The sequence below is a fragment of the Pelecanus crispus genome, chromosome 10, assembly GCF_030463565.1.
Source record: "Pelecanus crispus isolate bPelCri1 chromosome 10, bPelCri1.pri, whole genome shotgun sequence".
Lineage (NCBI taxonomy): Eukaryota > Metazoa > Chordata > Aves > Pelecaniformes > Pelecanidae > Pelecanus > Pelecanus crispus.
The window spans coordinates 30,677,777-30,698,407 of NC_134652.1; the positions used below are offsets into that span (position 1 = coordinate 30,677,777).

Below are 20,631 nucleotides of genomic sequence, written 5' to 3' on the forward strand. Positions count from 1 at the left end.
TTATTTTTCATGAGTCTCCTTCAAGTCCATGGCTTTTGCCAAATATTCTGGCAGCAACACACTTAATTTCTTGCTGGGTTTTCTAGTGTCTTGGATTTGGATACTAATGCACTGGTAATCTTGCTATAATTCTTCAGTCAGGAAGAGAGAGATGCGCCAGTTGTTAATGCAGGATCTTTGAGGGACACAGGAGATTCAGATTTATTTCGCCTAATGCACGAAACTTAGGACTTCCTGGTATTACCTACCCCTTCCCAAAGAGATTATATTATCTTCAAGAGATATTTCACGAATGTGCTCCACAAGACTGCAGCAAACGGTTCGATGTCCTCATAGGCAAAAGGAAGTAAATGGTCATTTTTGGCTGCCCCTCTTAGAAAGACAAGCGCTCTGTGCCCCCTCGTACAGCGTGTAAGGGGCGAGAGGAGGTGTTGTGGCCCTCCTTCTGTTTTTCTGTAGTTCACCAGTCTTCATGAGTCTTAATCACGCTCCTGATTACTAGCTCCTTTTTCCACCTTGACTAGAGGGTTTCCTTAAGTTCTCGTAACTTGACAAATATGTAATGCAACAACAAACCAAAAAAAGCGGCTGAAGCCTTGCCATTCCTTTAGTGATTCTGAGAGTTGTCGTGGTTATTTAAAGTGGCCTTTTTCACATTTGTGGATTTTAATACCTTATCCCATGGTACTAAGTGGATCTATTAATTCCCCATCACTTTCTCTCAGAGGTGGTTGATATGCTTTTCATGCTGTAGTGTGTGATTTCTCTTTTCACTACACTTGCTTCCAGTACCTTGCAATCACCAGCTCCAGGTTTCTGATATTCTTATAACAAGGGGAAAAAGATGCTCTTTTTGTGTCTTGTTGCCTTTTCTTGACAGTAGCAGGAAATCTTTTTAGTCACTGTGATAGAAATGCAATTAATATATGTTGATCAACAGATAAGCTTAAATCTTTTAAAAGATTACTCTGTAGTTTTGCCTGAGTTACAATGTGATTTATCAGCTAAGATCAAGAGCAAATTTCTCATTTCTGTATCGCATGACTACTTAGGAAGAACGGCCAGAATAGACAAACTTGAATTTCCTGGCCTCTGTCTAGAGCTAATGTTGGCAACAAAACATATGGAGCATATGGGAACAGCTGTAAGGATGTTAAATAGTCCTGACGGACTTTTGTGCAAGGTCAGCCCATCCAGAAAAATCACTGGCTCTTTACCTCCTTGAGGCACCCTGAATGTAATTGAAAGCTGACCCCTCTGCTTTCTCAGTCCTTTTTGGAATGGGATCCCCTCATCACCTCTCTTCCAATGCCACATGTGTTTCTGGACTTTTTATTATTACTAGTTTGGGAAAATCCTAGAGGGGGAAGACCTAAGAAAAGCCGGGGGCGGGGATGGGTGTTTTGTTTTGCATAACACTAGGACAACAGTGTCCTCTTCTGTAGCACTTGAGTGGCATTTGTTATCCATGGATCCTACATTGTAGAATAAAGAATACAAGGCATGGAGCAGGGGAATTACATGCTCACAGTCGTACAGTAGGTCAGTGGCAGAGGCTGATGTCTTGTCTCCTGGCCCAGGCTGCCGTTGCAGACTCGATTAGCAGTAACTAAGTGGGGGGTGGAATTTTATTGTCAAAGAGTTGAGTAATTGTACATAACAGATTATTTTCTCCATGAAACTGTGAAAAATTGAAAATTTGCAAAATGGTTTATTTTTAAATGCTATCATTATTCTTTAATTCATTTAGCCATATGCATCAGTGTTTCTCAGTAATTGCTCAAACAAGCACAAATAATTAAGCAAGACGACAATAAAACCATAAAAACCCAAATAATACAGATAAGCTTTCAGTGAAGCTTTCAACCTACTGGAACAGTCCTTTGAAAGTGTCTCACAGCTTATTCTCCATCATGGCTAAGTATTCAGCAGCTCACAACAGTGGGAGGGCTCTGCAGAGCTCAGCCCAGGTGAGAACTGGGCCGTGGAAGCAGCGGGATGGGCTCTGCTGGGATGCAGATGGGAAGTAATCCTATACCGTGCTTCTGGGGGCACCAGCTGATACTGCTGCAAGCTCCTCACAGAAATCTGAAGATATTTTTCTCCAGAGATGATCTCACAGAAGGGATGTGGCACTTATGGTTAAGCTAATGGAGAATAAACCCAACAGCGTTTAAACGTATTAAAATGTGTGAATAGTGTGATATGTCCAAATAAGTTCAATTACATTGTTCAAATTCTCTGTATATTGACACCCTCAATTTAAATTATGATTCACGTTTTCATTGTAATTGATGTTATGGCTGTTATGGTAATTGCTAAGTGGTGTATCTGAAAATGTCATAAAAGAAATGTTCGGTTAGGGGGAAAAAATACCCTTTGCAGGCTGTGCCTGGGTGGTGCTGGGTGTTGGACCTTCGGTATAGTTTGCTAGTCAGCATCAGAGCAGCTTCTGGGGGTCCTGGTTTTCCACAGTTGTGATGAGGAAAGACTCTGTGCACCATCGCTCCAGCCCACATCCACCTTAACCATGGATGTGGCAAAAGGCGCAGCTTATCTCTAATTACCCTGCATCATTCACTTCATACTCACGGTCTGATAAGCCATTCGGACCTTCAATTTAGTATCATGACAAACACGAAAAAGGACAGAAATAGCTTCCTGGCACTAACAACCTATACTTTACATAGCTCAGATTGATTTATTCAGGCCAGAAATCAGAGACAGTTTCATTTCTGCAGCTGGCAGGGTAACTATTAAAGTTTAAAACCTTCACAGACATGAGTACCTTAAAAATCATACTTCTGCCTGAGTATTGTATCTACAACGTTTACAAGTGACAACTAAGATCATGGGAACTGAAAGAAATAAGAGTGGAATATGTTTCTTATTATTTCAGTTGTGTTTACTTCCTGCATGCGGCAACATTTTGCATATTGTCACTCTCATAGCTTTGCCTTCAGAAGCACGTAAGCAGTGATCTTGGCCCTGTTTATATGGGTATTTCACACAACAGAAAGAGGGAGAAGAGCATTGGAGAAAAATCTGAAGATTTGTTATTTTATCTATAGAAATCAGTCATAGGAAGTCTGAGTAGATGGACTAAAATTGCATGTAACCCATTTTTAAAAGAGAGTAATCTTGTATGACATTCCTTTTTGATTTTTCTGAAGTCTGGGGAAATGTAGATAAGAATAAATGAGAATCAGGAAATAATTCTGTATTTTTAAGGAGTTATTGGTCTTTTGCTGGACAACAAAATAATTATGAAAAAGAACGGTACTTTTAAAGGAATCTTACTATCTTCTCCACAAATGTTTATGCTATTGTATAATAGCATGGCATTTTTTACCACTGTGATTTTTTTTTATATTATTATTATTTTAATTTATATTTTCTTTCTAAAATATTTAATCATGTAATAGCTTCCACAATACCCGTTTATTGTAAAGACAAGATGGATGTCTATGTATCTAGTACTAAAAATACAAACTCAATACAGAAAGAAATGGATTAAAGAAAAATAGGCCAATTAGTTTTCATGCAGGTCATTGTAATGCAATGTAAAAATCTGCAAAGTGCAAGTATTTATCATACCTGACTGGAACTGTGGGTTAACTTTTCATATCTCTCAGATATTGCCCGGTAACCACTAACAACATTGATTCTTCTTCCAAGCCAAAATGCAGCTTTTTTTATACTTTGACTTTCTGGTTCAATTCAGGATCAGAGACACAATTTTTGCTGAATTTCTAGTTGAGTCACAAAGCAAGAAGAAGAAAGTCTGTTCTTGTTCATGTCCAGTGGCTGCTTTACAGACTTTTATGTTTCACTATGTGCCCAGAAACTGCCCTATGCCTACAGCTGTCGCAAGAGGAGTTATGTTCATGCTGTTCTTACTAGCACAGATACTCCCAGGTCAAAAGTTTCAGAATGGATATCTGGCTCTACAGATAGGATTCAAATATTTTTCTTACTTATCTGATGATACAAATGCTGTTTCAGTTTGGTTTTCACAGTTAACACATGCTGATAAAAGCAATGTTTGACTGAAATCACCAAAGAACCCAAGAAGGTGCTGAGCATCCTCTGAGGTGTGTTTCGTGATCTCAGTCTTTGCATGGACAGCCACAAAAACAGGCTTTTATTCAAAGGGATCAGTGTTCCCTATCATTACGGGCAGATCAGTCAGTAATTTTGCTACTAATGCAGATATCAGCATTTTGATGTGGAGAAGGTAATGGGGATAATGAGTACCGGGTCTTTCTACTATGTAAACAATAGCAAATGGATGTATTCTTGCAATGCCTAATTTTAATTTAAAAATGCATTAGAGCACTTCTTACCCCACTCCAATATGAATTGTGATTGCATAGCATCGACAATGTACTTTGCCTTTTGTGTATTAATTAATTTTACTCTCTGTGCCACAGTATTCAAAAACAGATAGGCATCCTCGGCCTATTCTGGACAAAGTTATGGAGTCTAGTTTTTCAGGCCCTCAGCCTTTCCCAGAGGCCTTGTCTCCCGACAGAGGACCCCAGCCCATCAAGCAACATAGGTAAGCAAACAGCTGTCTGCTGGGAGATTTGGCAGGCTGCCGGGGGATGTCGTTGAACTGGTGATACGTGTGCAGGATTATTGTGCGCTGGGACTAGGAGAGATGCTGAATGATATGGTACCAACAGAGCCTCAGCCGACTCATTAAGCAGATGTCCAAGCATTTTCTTAGCTGCAGACATAAAAGGCAGTAACAATGCTCACCGACTTTATCTGCATTTTGTAAAAGTCCTAGAGGAAGCATTTAAAGGCACCATCCAAGCTGTAGACACAGACCAGTGAATGAAACAACTGTAGTTTGAGAAACCATTGAAAACAAGACTCTTTATTGATGTTCATGAAGTTAATGACTCATTCGCTGCAGAAAGACATAGTTGCAAGCTTCCAGACTTTATCACTGTTTCTTTAAACAAAAAATACTTGAAATGAATAATGACTTATTTATGAACACATGGTGGCCTTTGAAAACTAGTCTTTAAAAAGTTTGGATGGTTGTTTCCAAGAGGAAAAAAAGAGAAAAGTCACCCATCACTGGATGGCATTTGGATTAGAATTCTGCTTATAGTCTTTTTGGATGAAAAAGAATACAGATGCTTCATTACGGGACTAGAAACCAAACTCGTGTCTGGTATAAGCAATAGTGTTGGTGGAATGGCAGTGATAACGTCTGGTCCAGAGCACACTGAGAAAAAAGGCTGAGAAAAATGAGTTCAGAGGTTTTTTAGCTACATAATCTTGAGGGAAAGACTTATTTATTAAAAGGATAATTTTTTTTTTAATTACTTAAAAAAAAAAGTCTGGGATTGCATGAGGTTATGATCCAGCTTCTGTAGTTTTTGGCGCATTTTCATTGCAGTGCCTAGTCAGTTACGTGTTCCTTCTCTGCTGAATGAATGATTTGCTTAACCTACCAAAGTGCAGCGTATGAGCCAGGAAGGGATATTTGGGTCCAGTCTACTTTTACCTTACTTAAGCCTTTAACTTGGCATGAAAAAGTAATGCTAACTGTCACGTCAGATCCATTTCTTAGGGCTTATTCCTTATTACACAGAAATTTAAAAAATATGCTTAATAATTTTAGTGAACGTAGATGAACTATAGAACTGTTGCCTAGAATGCTTTCCACTGAAATTCTGGGGTGAATTTTATCTCCATTTAGTCGAAAGGTGAAGTTCAGAAAAAACACAGTGACATTCCCTTACCTTTAATAACATGACTGCAATATCCAAGTTTGAAATGTTTTAGGTTCTGTTTAGGACATTACCTAAGCTTAAAAATCTGGAAATAAATTAGCAACTGAAAATATTTCTTCTGTTTATGAACATCACTTGAAATAAAAGCTGAATGACTCTCTAGACGCCCTGTTTTCAGTAGGGAAATTACAGAATAAGCCTCACTGAATTTACAGTGAACTAATGCAGCATCCTAGATTGCTCACTTTAATATCTTTGCACAAAAAATCTCTCTTTCCCAGGAAAAAACAAAAAACCAAAACAAAACAAAAAACCCAAACCCCAACAGTCAACTTATTTGCAGATGTCAAGCACCAGACTGTCTTCAGAGTCTTTGCTTCAGAACTGTTTTAAGATGTGGAATGACTAGCTTAATTTATAAAGAATTCTTTTTGTAGTTTTACAACTTAAGATTTATTATACAAGGCCCTTGCTTTATAAACATGCAACAGATTTGAACATTTAAGACTTATAAGGCTGTCTTTAATTTATGCACCATGTGATGGCTTCCTAATTTACTCATTTTCTTTAGTTTCTAGTGTTCAGTGTGGCCAAATGAGGAAACTTCTTTTTTTACTGGGATGCATTTTGTCCTAAACATCCCTTCATTCCATTCCAAACCTGACATGAGCCTGGAAAAATTACAGCAGCTCTGCAGGTTCTCTGTTTTATGATGTTAAACTGTATCATTTTTTTGTTTCTGCTTGCCACGGAAATATTTTGTTCCGCATCCAGACCTGTTTTCACTGCTGGTATTTTCAAGGGCACTAATGGTGGGTGGTTATTTCTTAAAATCAGGAGCTGTCTGTTTCCAGTTCCTAAAACCAAGACAGTTTTGGTGTGGCAGTAAGATTGTCAAGGTGGGGAATCATTTGGGGGGTGCTGAAATTTGACTGGCAGAGATCACCTAGTTATTTTGCTCAGATTACTAGATAATATAAATTTTTTTGTCTCTATCAGCCTCAGTCACATGCAAAGTGTTACTGCAGAGATTGAATTAAAAATTTGAATCTTCACTGAATCTTACTCCTAAAATATTTCATCTGTATTATGCACTGTTATTACGGTAGAAGAATTTTATATCATCTGCTTGCACGTGTAAAACAACTTAGTACTGTCAGAACTGGAAAGTAACAAATGTGTTTAACCAGTAAACTTCCTGTAAACTGAAAAATTCATCTTGGATTATCTGTTGGTTTTAGTAAGAAGAAAACCCGAACTGTCTTGATTTCTAACAGATAGAAACAAATTAGAGTTTTGCTAATTATGGGATTGAGTTGTGAACCCTTTGAATAGCAGTTTTCTTGGTAGTCATCCTGACTTTCATTCATTGATTCAGTCGTCATTGATTTTAGAGGGATTCATTTCAGAGAATACCATGACGAAAGCCAAATGCAGAGGCTTTCAGCCTGGAGCACTTGTATTGTCTTACAAAAATGCCAAAATAGGGTAAACTTACTGTAAAATTTAAACCAATTTATGTTTGCATTTCAGTGAACTTTTAGCACCATGAAAACCATGGTAAAACCAGGTTTTTTTATTTAGTAAGTGTTTTACTCTTTATGCTCCCAATATAGTTCAGTTTAAATTAAGAGCAAATTAAAGTTATTCTGTAAATAAGGCTATTGAATTTTAAAGAACAAAATTCAAAGATAGACTAAAGCAACTAAGAATGTAAAGGCAGAGGAAGCTTGAAAGGGAGAAAGTGTAAGGAGTTTGATATTTTCCCAAGGAGAGAACATAGTTTTCTGGAGACATTTACTAAAAAGAATGCCTAAATGGCATTAGGGGAAGAAACAAACTATATCACAGAGGGCAAGAAGTCGTGCCTGAAGTGAACACTTCCAGGAATCACTGAGAGTTAAGAATTACTGGTAATACTGAAAGCAATCAGTTGTTCTGGCTGTATAACGAATAGGAGTGCTGTACAGGAAGAAGCAAAGCTTATGGTGGGACAGAGATAATATAGGAAGCAGTTAGGGCAATCCTGAATGAATATATTTCATTTTTCAGTTAGGATGATTATTTGAGGATGAAGGTAGTATGGGAATAGAATCAAATGTACGAAAACAGACATTTCTACAGTCAAAGTGGAAGTAAAATGCAGAAATCAAAGCCCTCAAGTCAAGATGGTCTGGTTAGCCTTGATCAAAGAAGTCTGGAAGGAGAACTGGCTCATGAAATTTCAAGTCTGGTAGCAAAATCTATCAAAATGGGAGCTGTGCCATGTGATGATGGAATAGCAAATGTTAAATATTTAGGAAGAGTAAAAATTTATCGAAGGAACTGAAGACCTATTATGTTGAATTAGACTAGTCAAGGCTTCAGGACAAACGTAGGGGAAGCTGATTCTTTGGGTAGATGTAAAAAAAGCTAAAAATTGTCATGAGGTTTACCAGCAGCAGTTCCTGCAACATTACACTGATGACTTTCTTTATATTTGGTGTAGGTGAGCTAGATCTCTACACAGCCTCAGTCAACGTTTGATTTGTTGTCACATGTGTCTAATGCCTTTAATGGGAGAAAGTAGAGAGAGGCAGAAAAACTATGATGCAGATATACAGAGGTGTGGTTAAAAGGGAGATAGTAAGGAATTACTTTGAGAATGTAAGTGCTGGGCTGAAGACATTCACCAGTGACACACTAATGGAGCTCTCAAAGAACTAGTCAATGTTAGGGACAAATTTTGTTTAATGTTTTTGTGCATTACTTTGGTGCAAAAAAGTTGCAACATACTGAAAAAATTAGTCAAAAGAGAGACCTGGTACAGATAAGGATCTAGATATAAAGAATGAATTGAATAACTTTGAAGACTGGCATAACAGAGGTGGATTGAAGCTCAGCAGTGCTAAATACAAGGTCAGGCATTTGGGAACTAACTATGAAATTTAAGAAACAACTGTGGAAGAAAAGGTTCACTATATACTACTTGGTCAAAGGATAACCAAGTCACAGAGTGATGCAGCTGTGCAAAAGATAAATGGGATGAGAAGAAGTATTAATCAAGACATTTCCATCACAAAGTCAGAAACATTAAAACCACTTCATGAGACACTGTTGTCACTTCATTTGAATATAGCATGAGAATACACCATTATTATCTCACCTGGTTAAAATGGCCTCCTGATTATGGACTTAAATTGCATGCCTGAGCTAATATGAGGAATGAATAATCTGTGTTCCACTGAAAGTGTTAGAGAGTGTCTCATTTCAGTCTTCAGAAGACTGAAAAGAGTATATGACTGCTGCTTATAAATACGTCAGAGAAAGCGTAATGAGAAGTAAAAGGCCTATTTAAAATGAAGGAGTATGGTGGCACATATGAAAAATAGATGTATTCTCATCATAAATAATTTTAAACTGAAAAAAAGCCTCAAAAGTTTTCAATATAGAACAACTTCCTGGAGTACTAGCCCGGTTACCATTGTAGTTTTAGGATGGAGGTTGATCAGTGCAATACAGGGAGTGTATGATGAAGTTAAGGCAGGTGATTAAGCTCAGTGCCACTGAGGTACCTTTGAATGCTCTGTTCCCTTTTCCTGTTCTATGTATCTATCTGGTGGAACCGGGATGGTGACCAGATGAGATAGGTAGTGTTGAAGGATTTATGTAGAGTTGCAAAGTCCCCAGTCAGCCCTGGCACATGCTACTCCTGGATACGAGAATATATAATGGAAGCAACAGTGCTCCCATTTCAGAAATCAAGACTAGATTTGTAGGTATGGGCTGGCTGCTGGAAAGCTTCTCCTGCATATGCAAAGGGAGAAGAGGGGTTTGCAAACAGCAGGCTACAGTCCCACTCCATCACCCAGGCTGAGAACCTGACCAGCTGTAATGGTTCATAAACATGAGCCAGGAAACACAGGTCATTGTGCCATTGTAGATTAGGTGTTTTCCTATTCCTAGACAGTAATCATGTACTGAGACAGTACATAACTACTTTGCAAAGACAGAGGAAAAGTGATGTTTAAGTGCTTATGATACAGGACACTATATAGAGAAAAAAAGGATAAAACTATTAAGTTCAGTTCTCTTATGCCACAGCTTTTCTGGCATAATAGTCTCCTTACAATCTTAGTATTTTAATTACATACAGCTTTGTTGAAGTCTCAAACATTATGTTAACTTTCTCCCTTTGGGGAGCCGTCTGTAACACAGGCTTCAACAGAGACACGCGCATTGTCTGTCATCTTGTTCTTGTAAACAGTCTAACAAAAGGGCTTCGTGATACAGCATTATTATTGTTGCATGGTATTTACTGAGAGATGCTTATGTTCTCAGGTATAGCAGATCCTTTTTATTGAAACTGAAAATTGGTTGAAAGTCGGAATAGTTGATCTGTACAAATGCTAGCAGTAGATTGTCTAACAGCCTAAAATGTGGCTCCTAGGGAACATCGGAAGACACTGTCTATCTGGCAGCTAGCTCTGTCACTGGAGTATGTATTTACTGTTTCTGTCTTGCAAGGACAAAAACCATGTCTTCAATGCTAATGTTTGCATGTCGTGATCAGTAGGTAATATAGTATGTAATACAGTATGCCTCTCTATGTATTTTGCAGGTACAGAGCCAGAGTATTTACAATCAATTTTAGAACTTTCCTTCTTCCCTCAACTTTGCATCTTTCTTTTCATGAATTACAATCATGAAAAAAGAGGAAAGAATAAGTAAAATAGATATACGCACAACCATGGTTATAAACACTGTTTCTGTAGCTCTATTGTGCTTATTAAACAAGAAGGGAAATGTTGGGATCCCATCAAAAGTTTTAACACTTTGTCATCCTCTTGTTAATTCTTTCCCTGTTCTGTTGACAAAGATACTTCAGAATGTGTTCATAATGTGATATAGAATCAATTTTGTTTAGTAATTAACTAAAAAGTAGTACAGGAAGATTCCCAGAGTTCCTGTAAATTCACTGCAAGTCATCTCCTCTTCATGAACACGGTTAACTGCACTTGGGAGTTGTGTATGTGCCATGAGAAGAGAATACTTCACCTCCTGAGACAGACTTTGTTTTTACTCGGTTGCTCAACCTAAAGAAAATATTCCCACAAAACATTTTGCAACAATGAATCCCAAGTTCTTAATTAACTTTAGAGATGGTTGAACTACATCTTTCAAACCATTAATTCATCAGAACTGTATTTCCCCCTAGTTTACGCATTACTTTTGAACCAGTTCAAACAATTTCTGATTTTTGTTATTCTGGAGTAATTCATTAATGGATTTTGAAGTCATATCTGCTACAGCTTTCCCTATTGGTCTTTTTTATTGAACAGCTCAGTTACGTGGGCTGGTTTCTTTTACCCAGTTAGACTGGAGTACAGGGAGGAAGAAATCATAATGGTGGCTAAAGGAGGATAAATTCCCTGAAGAAATCTGTCAGGCGTCGTTTGCCTCAGAGAGGAACACTTCATGTGAGCAATAGAGCAGAAGCCTGAGAGGCACTGTATTAATTTTTGGAGGAAGAGTATGCTGACGTTCGTAGCAGTTTTGTGGAAAAGGAAAAACTTTGTTATGCTGGAGTTGCTTTTTCATAGAACTTTTAACAAAAATTGTTACTCTCTTGTCTTTGATGCTTCAAGAAGTGAGCGTTATCTTGCAGCTGCACTGTCTAAATATTTCCTGGTCCTTCTTGGTGAATTTGTCCATGACCACAAATGATTTTTGTTCATTTTCCTCTCCATTTGTTCTGTCAGAAATGTTGAAAGCGTAAGAACCTCACATTAGCAACAGATGAGTTGCATAAGCTCTATTGGTGCTGGAGCTGCTGTGATTGCAGGAAGATGTTGGCACGTGCCAGATCCCCTCAGTCTAACCAGCCCACGCGCCTTTAGCAGCCTGTGGCATCTAGTGTTAGATGTAGCGACGAGAGTCTCGGTGCAAGTTGAAGGAAGTGCAGATAGGGCATTTATATGCATCTTTGCTGCAGTTCATACTAATTATCTCAGGTATACCTGTATGTGTTACAATTACATCTATTACAAATACAGAGATTTTGTGAATTTGCATGTGCATGTTATTAGATGGGAGACCATGTGCTCTCATCCAACAAGGAAGATGCTCAAGGGCATCAAACTGACCACAATTAGTGCCTTTCTTGTTTCAAATATTTGCAATCAGTCTAAAGTCTGGTAAGTTAATCAGTTTGTCGACTTTTCTAGTACATTGATGAATATACTGCAATCAATAAAAAAACCTGAAATTCATTATCCATCACAAATTACTCATTCAGCTGCATCTTTTAATAATCTGTAATAATCTCAGACTCTCCTGAGCAGAAACTGTCAATTTTTTTGTGATGTGGTAGTGTTATTCTACAGAATATGAACTGTAACTCACAATTTGAACTCAGCCTTCAGAGCTGAAAGGCCAGTACTTCAGTTTTTTAAAAAAGTTTTTTCGCAGCCTTCTTAATAGCTAAGGAAAAATCTATTTAAGGAAGCATTGGAAATCCTTGGGGAAGTGCCATTGCTATGAGTTATTGATATTTTCAATTAAAAAGTACTAGGAAAGTAAAAGTGTGGAAGAGAACAGCATGGATACCACAGTGGAACACTGCTAGCCTGAGCAGTAGGATAGAGACTGTGGAATTTCTTTCTTATGTTTTGACTTTGGGGAGAAAAGGTTGGTTTTAATGGAAATGTTGCTCCAAGAGAATTTGTGCAACATATTTTGTCTAAGCAAGAATTGCTTTGGGAGTAGATATATTTATAGATAACTACAGATAACTATAAATAAAGTTCCCACTAGGTATAAAATGCAGAATGCTTTCAAATCATATTATAATAGGAAAAGAGAAGCAAACTTGTCAAAAGTCTTTTGCATAGCTGAATTGTATCAGAAGTTGAAATTATTCACTTAACCAAAAATAACTATTCTTAAAATGCATCTACAAAACCTATATTAAAACATGATTAAGGATGTGACAGAATATTAGGTAATACATACGCATTTCTGAGACCCAGGAGATGTCAAGAGAAATGGGAGTAGCTGGGAAATGACTAGCCAGTTACACTGTGCAGTACTGTGACCTGTTAACAGTAGAATTAGGTTATGTCTTGCCTTAATTCTGTGTTCCCTTATTTTTGCATTAGCAACAGCTGAATTTATGGTTCATATACCAAATCTATGGATGCTAGATACCTTTTAATTCCTGCACAAAATGGAAAAAGTCCATTCTCCTTCTGAAACAGTAAAAAAATGTTGTTTACAAAAGCAATTTTCTAAACTAAGTAGAAAACTATTACTTGTTTTTATCATATTCAAGTTTGTATTATATCACATAAAGAAGCAACACGGTATTTATCTATGTATAAAGAAGAAAACTGTGTATAAAACAATATAGAAAAGAAATCTTGTTCAACATGGAGAAAATTTGTGTCATAGATTTCTTCAAGCTGCAGTTCATAAGCTTCACTTATATTCTTAACTTATATTTTTTCCCAATGTAATGTTGTTGTATCAGGAAGCAGGACCCCGTAGGCTGATAGATGATACAATGGGCTCTAAATCTAAGATCTGATTCTGAGCTCAGCTGTAGGTGTGATGGAGCTGTGCTGTTTATTTATACTGTCTGAGGAGCCAACTCTATATAGCAGGATTGTGGTATGCAGCATGGAAAAAAGAAACATCCTTCATCAAGTACAAGAAAACGTTTAATATATGAGGCAATTAGTTTCATTCCTGGAAGAGAGGTGGTGTATTAAATACAGCATAAACAGCACCTAACTGTGGGTTATAGTACTATGTTTCCATAGAGAATTTCTGCTGACATCATAGACGACCACAGCAAAGTTTATCAAAAACGTAATCCATGCATTATTAATCCTGAATCTTTACTGTGCAGAAGTTTATGCTTTTGCTTTGATAATTTTTACTGTACTCTTGGTATTGTTCCTAGAAGTCTCTCTTCATGCTGCAGCCCAGGACAAAAAAGTGGGATGCTACATAGAAATGCCTTTCGGAGGACTCCTCCCTTACCTCGGGGTAGGTTCAATGGAATTACAGGACCAGCATATCAACAGCTAGATGAGTCAAGGATCACAGACCAGGATACCATACCTTGTCATGGGTAAGTAATGACATAACTGAAGTGAGCCAGTTTGTGAGTGTCTGCTGTTACGTGGTTAATATGCTTTGCCATTACAGTCCTTCCAACTTTGTTGTAGTGTACTGTGGATCCAGGGCTTATAGTACTGAAAGCAGAAGAATGTTTTCAGCATACTGGCTCTTTGAAGGTAGTATGTTTTCATTTGGCTGGCTGCTCTTTTTAAGCCTTTCAAAGGCTGTAGAAGGAGTGATCAGCACAAACTGTAAGTGATTGGCAACGTTACTGTTTATAACTGATGCTTTTTCTAGTGGTGCCGTGATGTGCAGTTCTAGTAGCTTTTGCATAGCGTTTTTTTTCTTCCATCAGCACTGGGCAAATAAGAGAAAATAATTCAGAAGTCCAACTTTCATGTTTTTTTAAATAAATCTATGTACATTGCGCAGTGTGTTTGCTGTAGACTGAAGACTGATTACTCACAGGTTTGTCTTTGAAAATGCACAAAGGATCCAATATTTTTCCCTTTTTAACTCAGCTTATTAGAATATTGAATGTGAGCTCCAGCTGTACATAAGGTCTGAATTTCAGAAGTGCTCCTGAGCACCTACAGCTGCCTTTGAAGTCTTTTGCAATTGCTGAGATGTTTTGCATAATATTTACATATCCCTATAGATTCCCAAAGACTCTCCAGAATCACTACAAACACATTATGTGTAAAACTAGGAGCAATATCTGGGATAGAATGAAACAACACCAGTTCAATTTGGACACGTGTAAGTCACAAGTAAGTGCAGCGAAGTGAACAGTTACACTGTGAGAAGGCAGCTGTGCATTTTGGTATCAGGACGGGCTTTATCAGGTTCAGAACTGAGGTCACCTACATGTTTAATTTTCCTCAGGAAAGAAGGGATCTATTACCACTGTCCACTCTGACCTCCTGGGAAATGACAGCCACAAGTGCTGCCCGAGAATAAGCATCATTCCACGTGTGTGCCGTTGCACGTGTGGGCACACGGGCAGGCACACGTTCCCCCTGTGTCTCCCTCGCCACGCTTTCCGACCTGCAGCAGGATTGCCCGGTCTGGGGTACTCTGTGAGAGGGGGACTTCGTTCACTAAATGTTTTGTAGCTGAATCTACCTAACAAAGTTGGCCACAGTTAATTAGGAAAGACAGACCAAAACCAGGGCTTACCTAGGAAGGGAGAAAGCGAAGCGGCAAAAAGTTTGGGTGTCTGGTGACTTTTAAAAGTACAAATTTGTCTCATACTTCTTTCATTATTACCGTTTGCTTCTTCTAAGGAAAAAACCTGTTTATTACTTCTTGCAGTAAATATATTATTGTTCATTTGTATGATAACCTGTGTATAATTCCTTACGGAAATTGTGACTCCGAATGCAACCCTTCCTGAAAGGGGCAGGCTAACAGCCTTCCCTCCTCACTGGCACTGTCTGGCCACGTGGGCTCCGGAGACTGCTGCAGCCTCTTCCTAGGTTGAGCAGCGAGGCAGAAACCAGCAAAGCTGTCTTGTTGGGTAGTTGTATTTACTCTTCTCTAGGAAATCAGTGTGCGATATTACAAGCATCATCTTGTACTGGCCTGTATTTTAAATTTGCAATTCTGCAAAAGGTTGATACTTGGATGAGAGTGTGACCCCTTCTGGCCTCAATCCACTAAAGCACTTGGTCCATATTTTGTGCGCTAGGGATGTCTGTAGAATTAGACCTTCCTAATATCGACTCTAACGATGGGACCGTTCTCTGAAGCAGTCCTCCGAGCGCATCAAGAGGTGGTGGTGTGACAGGGAGTCACAGCAGTCTGTGTATATCACAAATACGATACCAAAAGTCTTCAACTAGTACCTGTAGAAATGAATTTTTAAAATGTCAATGTTAGGCATGAAAACAAAAGCAATTCTTTGATCTTGTTTTATTACAATGTTTTACTGATGATGGTTTTTATGAAAATGAAGTCTTTTAAGAGTGTAACAAAATTTCTTGCAAGTATTTTATGTTGCAGCAAAGAAGGAATCTCTTCAACCAGAATATAAGTACGCATCTTATCTCTGAACAAAAATAAAAAATAATTCACTAATTCTACTTTACGCGCAATTCTTCTAACTTAGGAAGAGGTTTCCGCAAAATCAGGTGGCTTTTTACCACCTAAATATCTGCTAGTTTCATAGTGTTGGTATTCTCACTAGATTTCCAGCCTAAATGAAAAGTTCCCTTGTTCCCTGCAGAAGTTACACTCCTTCCTTTCTTCTCCCTTTTTACCTATAGGGATGCCCAAATCGACATGCTTTATCTCCCTAATTCTGTGAGCCTTCTGAAGTTCATCCATCAGCAGCTCTGGCTGAAGTTTAATCAGATTTTATGTTTGTATTTGATAGAAAAGAGGCTAATTTACCTGATTAGTTTTTGTCTAGTCTTGTAAAAGCGCTCCTTTTCCCATCCCACATTGAGAAGAAAGTTTTTGCTGCCTTCAAGAAACACCAGTTCTCATTATTTGCAACAGGATCTAATATTTGCAGAGTTTGAGTCACATACAGCTAATATCAGTTATTTAATTACTGTGCTACCTGAAGGAGTAGAAAAACCTGCTTGAAATGAGGGGCTTAAAGAAAACAGACCATCTCCATGCCAGTCACATCTCAGAGACCGATTCGAGTCCCTGAGGGTGTCGCGAGTTTACATGCAGTTAAGTGGACAGCAGTTTCGCGTGCATTCAGTGACAGATGTTTGCGTTACGCAGTATGAAGTGTTAGAAGTAGCACCTTATAGCCTGTGAGTGTGTATACATCGAGATATAAATGTGTTTATGTACACAAGACCCAAAGTGTCATATCTACAGGTAGAAAATGGTGTGTGTATATATAGGTGTATGTGCTCACAAGGCTGGACCAAAGCCTGGGAATGCCACCGGAGTGACTCCCATTCATCTTAATGGACCTTGTCGACAGGCACATATACTGAACACCTATAGCACCGGGGCTTATAGTGAAGTTATTGGTACTGTGCTAAAAAAAAACCATTTTGTATTTTAAGTTCCAATCCCTTCTGTCTCTCTTTAATATCTATTTTAAGGGGGCAGTAAAATGGTTATGCTTCTTTCAATTTCAATCTTTAATTTAGACTCTTAAATACTGTATGAGTATAACATAGTTACTGTTGCATATTTATAAATGTTTGATTTTCTTTTTTGCTTGGTTTTATGAAGAGGGTGGAGAGAGAGCTGCCCTTTGAAATACATGCGCATGAATGAATTTATTCAGACAAAATAATTTTTCAGATAAAAAACCAGATATGTTTCTTAGGAGGAACTATAGTTCTAGAAAAGTTAATTATAGGAACATGTAATTAAGATTCTGCAGTTATAGGTCTAAGTCTCAGTCTATTGAAAACAGCAGCAGTCTGGTGTCACAAGTAGAAGCATGGATCAGTTTGTAATTAACCAAAAGCTGGGTCTCACACGGTTTAGGTGTAATATCCCTAGTAGTTTAATACCTTGCCTTTTGCACACAGTGTATGTGCTTTAATTCATCCTCAGTCCTCCTTTGAAAGCCCTGTGAGCACAGGGCAGAAACATGTAATTCTGGCCTAAAATTGGTGTGTCTGTCTGTACTTCAAAAAGTATTCTGGAAATATGCCAGGCGTTGCGTTACGTGTTATTGTTACTGCCAATTAGCTTTCAAAATACCAAGTATAACTGAGTCTCTATTATGGAATTGGCAAATGTTACTGTTTTCTCACCAAACCCATTTTAATTCAGTCTTTTCTTGGTTTTGCTTATATATCATCCATATAATACATCCATTGCATGTGAAATTCATTAAAAACATTCACTCCCTTTGTTTTCAGGGTGCAGCCCAGAATATATTTAGGGCCTGAATTACCAAGAAAGGGAATAATGCAACTGATGCGATCTCTCCAGCTATAGTCGTTTGAACAATTATATAATAAGCAAAGGAAACAAGAATGGGCACAACCCAAAGGTCTGCACTGTTTTGTTTTAATTTATTTTTTTTAATTGTCCTCCCTCGGGAATAATATCCCTGATCAGTATTTCATTCATACTGATTCTTGAAAACTGTTCTAAAAAAGCCCTCCCTAAATGACTGCGAGTGTGTCTAAGCGTAGTGCAAATGTAATTAACCAAAGGCTGAGTCTCAGCTGGCTCAGCCATAAAACATAAATGCAGCTGTATAGCGTGTACAAGAAGTTCTATCGCGTATCCAAAAAAGACGCTTGCTATATTATTCCCCTGGGTCCCACTTCCCAGAGCAGTTATCTCTTTCCGTCAGGTAGCAGCAAAGATCACAACAGCTCCTCCTTACCGCAGAGCTCCCAGCTGCCTTTTCTGGTCTTTTGGGGATGCCTGGAGAGTTTTCGTTCAGGGGCTGCACAGAGCTGCATGTGTGCTAATGTACGGGTTAATGTGTCAAGCAGTTGTACAAACACCGTGCCACCATAGACGAGTTAATTACAAGTCAGCAGCGCTCTGCTGGAAATGGGCCTAAACGTATCTCCTCCTCTCTCTCCTGTCTGACAGCTCGCCAGGAGGATGGGGCCAAAGGAAGCCTTTCCAGTTAATTAGTGTTGTACGCTAATACTGGACTATGGCTGTTTCATGCATTTCACTTTCTTTTCCTTAGTTCTCTTTCTGCTAATGCCAAAAGCAATGAGGCACACGAGTAGAAGGCTCTCCCTAGCGAAGTCCAGCAGGCTTAAGCAGCTTTCAGAAAAATAGCCTTCAAGTCGAAGCTCAAAGCGCCTGCTTCCACACCAGATCCAAATGTTGCTTTTCTCGTCCATGGACAAAACATATTAGACTTCACCATTAGCTTGTCTTATTAAATAGTGATATGTTCACAAAGCTGATTATAAATAAAGTATGTTCTGGTACTGAGGTGATGTCTATGGTCCTTGGCAATCATGACTAGTAGATATAGTAACTCTTAGAGCACCAGATTTCTTGTAAAACTGCTTCTCAGATGGGAAACATCTTTTTTTTTGGTCATTGTTTCCTTTATTTTGTATTTAGTATACCTTCCATTTCTGTTTTTTAAGTATTTTCTGTAAGCGAGAACACTTTTTGATCAGAATAATGAATTTGGCTTTGAAACAAAATGGAAATGTTGATAAAAATTCACCAAAGTTGCCTCACGATAAATAAAATCATCCTATGGTGTGTGCTAAGGGGGGATAAAGGACTTTTTTGGAGACACTCGAGCCCAATGTATTCGTTCTATTTCTAGATAAGATCTAAGAAAACCAATCAGGCCAACCTTTTTAAAGTGTTTTCCTAAAATAGGCATTTGACATTGAGAGTTCTGATGTTGAAGAAAGCATGAATCCATTTCCCCAGTTAGGAATGTAGGAATGGAATTTCAAATTTAATTTCAAACAAAATTAATTGTAATACGGTATAAGTCCTGAAAGCTTTTTAAAAGGAATTGTCGTTATTCTCATATACTGGTCGGCAAAATGAGGCCGAGAAAAAGCAGTGGTTTGCCACCGGCAGATCTGAGAATCAAAACCAGGTCTCCAGATTCTGTTGTTTTCCCCAGGGCCACACTATTACCAAGTGCTCCTAGTGTGAGAGAAAAATGACATGTATCTTTTCAGCACGGTTCACTGAATTTCATACAGCGTTCCTGCTGCTGGTTGCATCTGACCGCGTGATGTACAACAAAAACTTCTTTTTGCTCTTTCCAGGTATTCATCCAGTGGTTTAAAAACTCCTCAGAATACTTCAATAAATATGCAACTGCCTTCAAGAGAGACAACCCCTTATTTTAATAACATGGATCAGAAGGACTTGGTCGGCTATTCATCTTCAAGGGCCAACTCCGTTCCCATCATCCCGTCTGTGGGCTTGGATGAAGCCTGCATGCAAATGCAAAATGTTTCTGAAGTAACAGGCATCAAATGGTGCAAAAACTCCTATTCAGCTGAACTTGTCAATGTGAGTTCCCCGGTCAGTAATTGTCTTATAGCAGAACAACACGAAGTGAAAATATTGCTAGAAACTGTGCAGGAGCAGATCCGGATTCTGACGGACGCGCGGAGGTCGGAGGACTATGAACTGGCGAGCGTAGAAGCAGAGAGCAGCGCGAGCGAAAACACGGCCTTTCTGCCCATGAGCCCCATGGCTAAGTCAGAGCGAGAGGCACAATTTGTCTTAAAAAGCGAAACGCAAAGAGACTCGGTATTGACCAAGTGACTTTGTGTGGGGGTTGTGGGAGGGGAAACAAGAGATCTGTGCATTCGATGCTTTGCTAAACAGGAAGGGAGGAGATTAAATACAAATTATTTATATGCATTAATTTAAGAGCATCTACTTAGAAGAAACCAAATAGTCAATCGCCCTCATATCATAGTGTTTTTTAACAAAATATTTTTTTAAGGGAAAAGTTCCAGGAGTATGTATGAAGCGTACATCAGGTGCTTTCTAGGCAGGATTACACATACAGTTTCAGTTACAGAGCATTGTACCACAGTCCCGTTCGGCTGTCCGAAGGCTTAGGCTATGCATCTTTTTTTCAGTAAAGGCCAAGACCATTCTTAGATTCATTTCTGGTTTCAGGGCAGCGCTGCAGTGAGCTGCTGGCCAGGGATCCAGGCCCTGGGGAGCAAGTGCTATCACCCAGCACAGACCCGGTCCCCTCTCCCCCTTTATCCTTGGTTCCAGGTTCGTACCGTGGAAACAGGTACGCAGGCGTCTACTTCTGAGGTCTGGTACCTACGGTGGAATGACAACAAATCCCTAAACTGAGCCAGATGCT

At 38.7% G+C, this 20,631-nt stretch overlaps 1 protein-coding gene across 1 annotated transcript in view; it reads left to right on the forward strand.

The window, feature by feature from the left end:
- NRG3 (neuregulin 3) overlaps positions 1–20,069 on the forward strand; it is a 420,875-nt gene extending 400,806 nt beyond the window's left edge. Inside the window, exons 7-9 of the mRNA XM_075717752.1 lie at positions 4,434–4,561; positions 13,699–13,869; positions 19,562–20,069. Coding sequence (XP_075573867.1) covers positions 4,434–4,561; positions 13,699–13,869; positions 19,562–20,069 — 807 coding nt within the window. The remainder of the gene's footprint in view (positions 1–4,433; positions 4,562–13,698; positions 13,870–19,561) is intronic.
- The last annotated feature ends 562 nt before the right edge of the window (positions 20,070–20,631 follow it).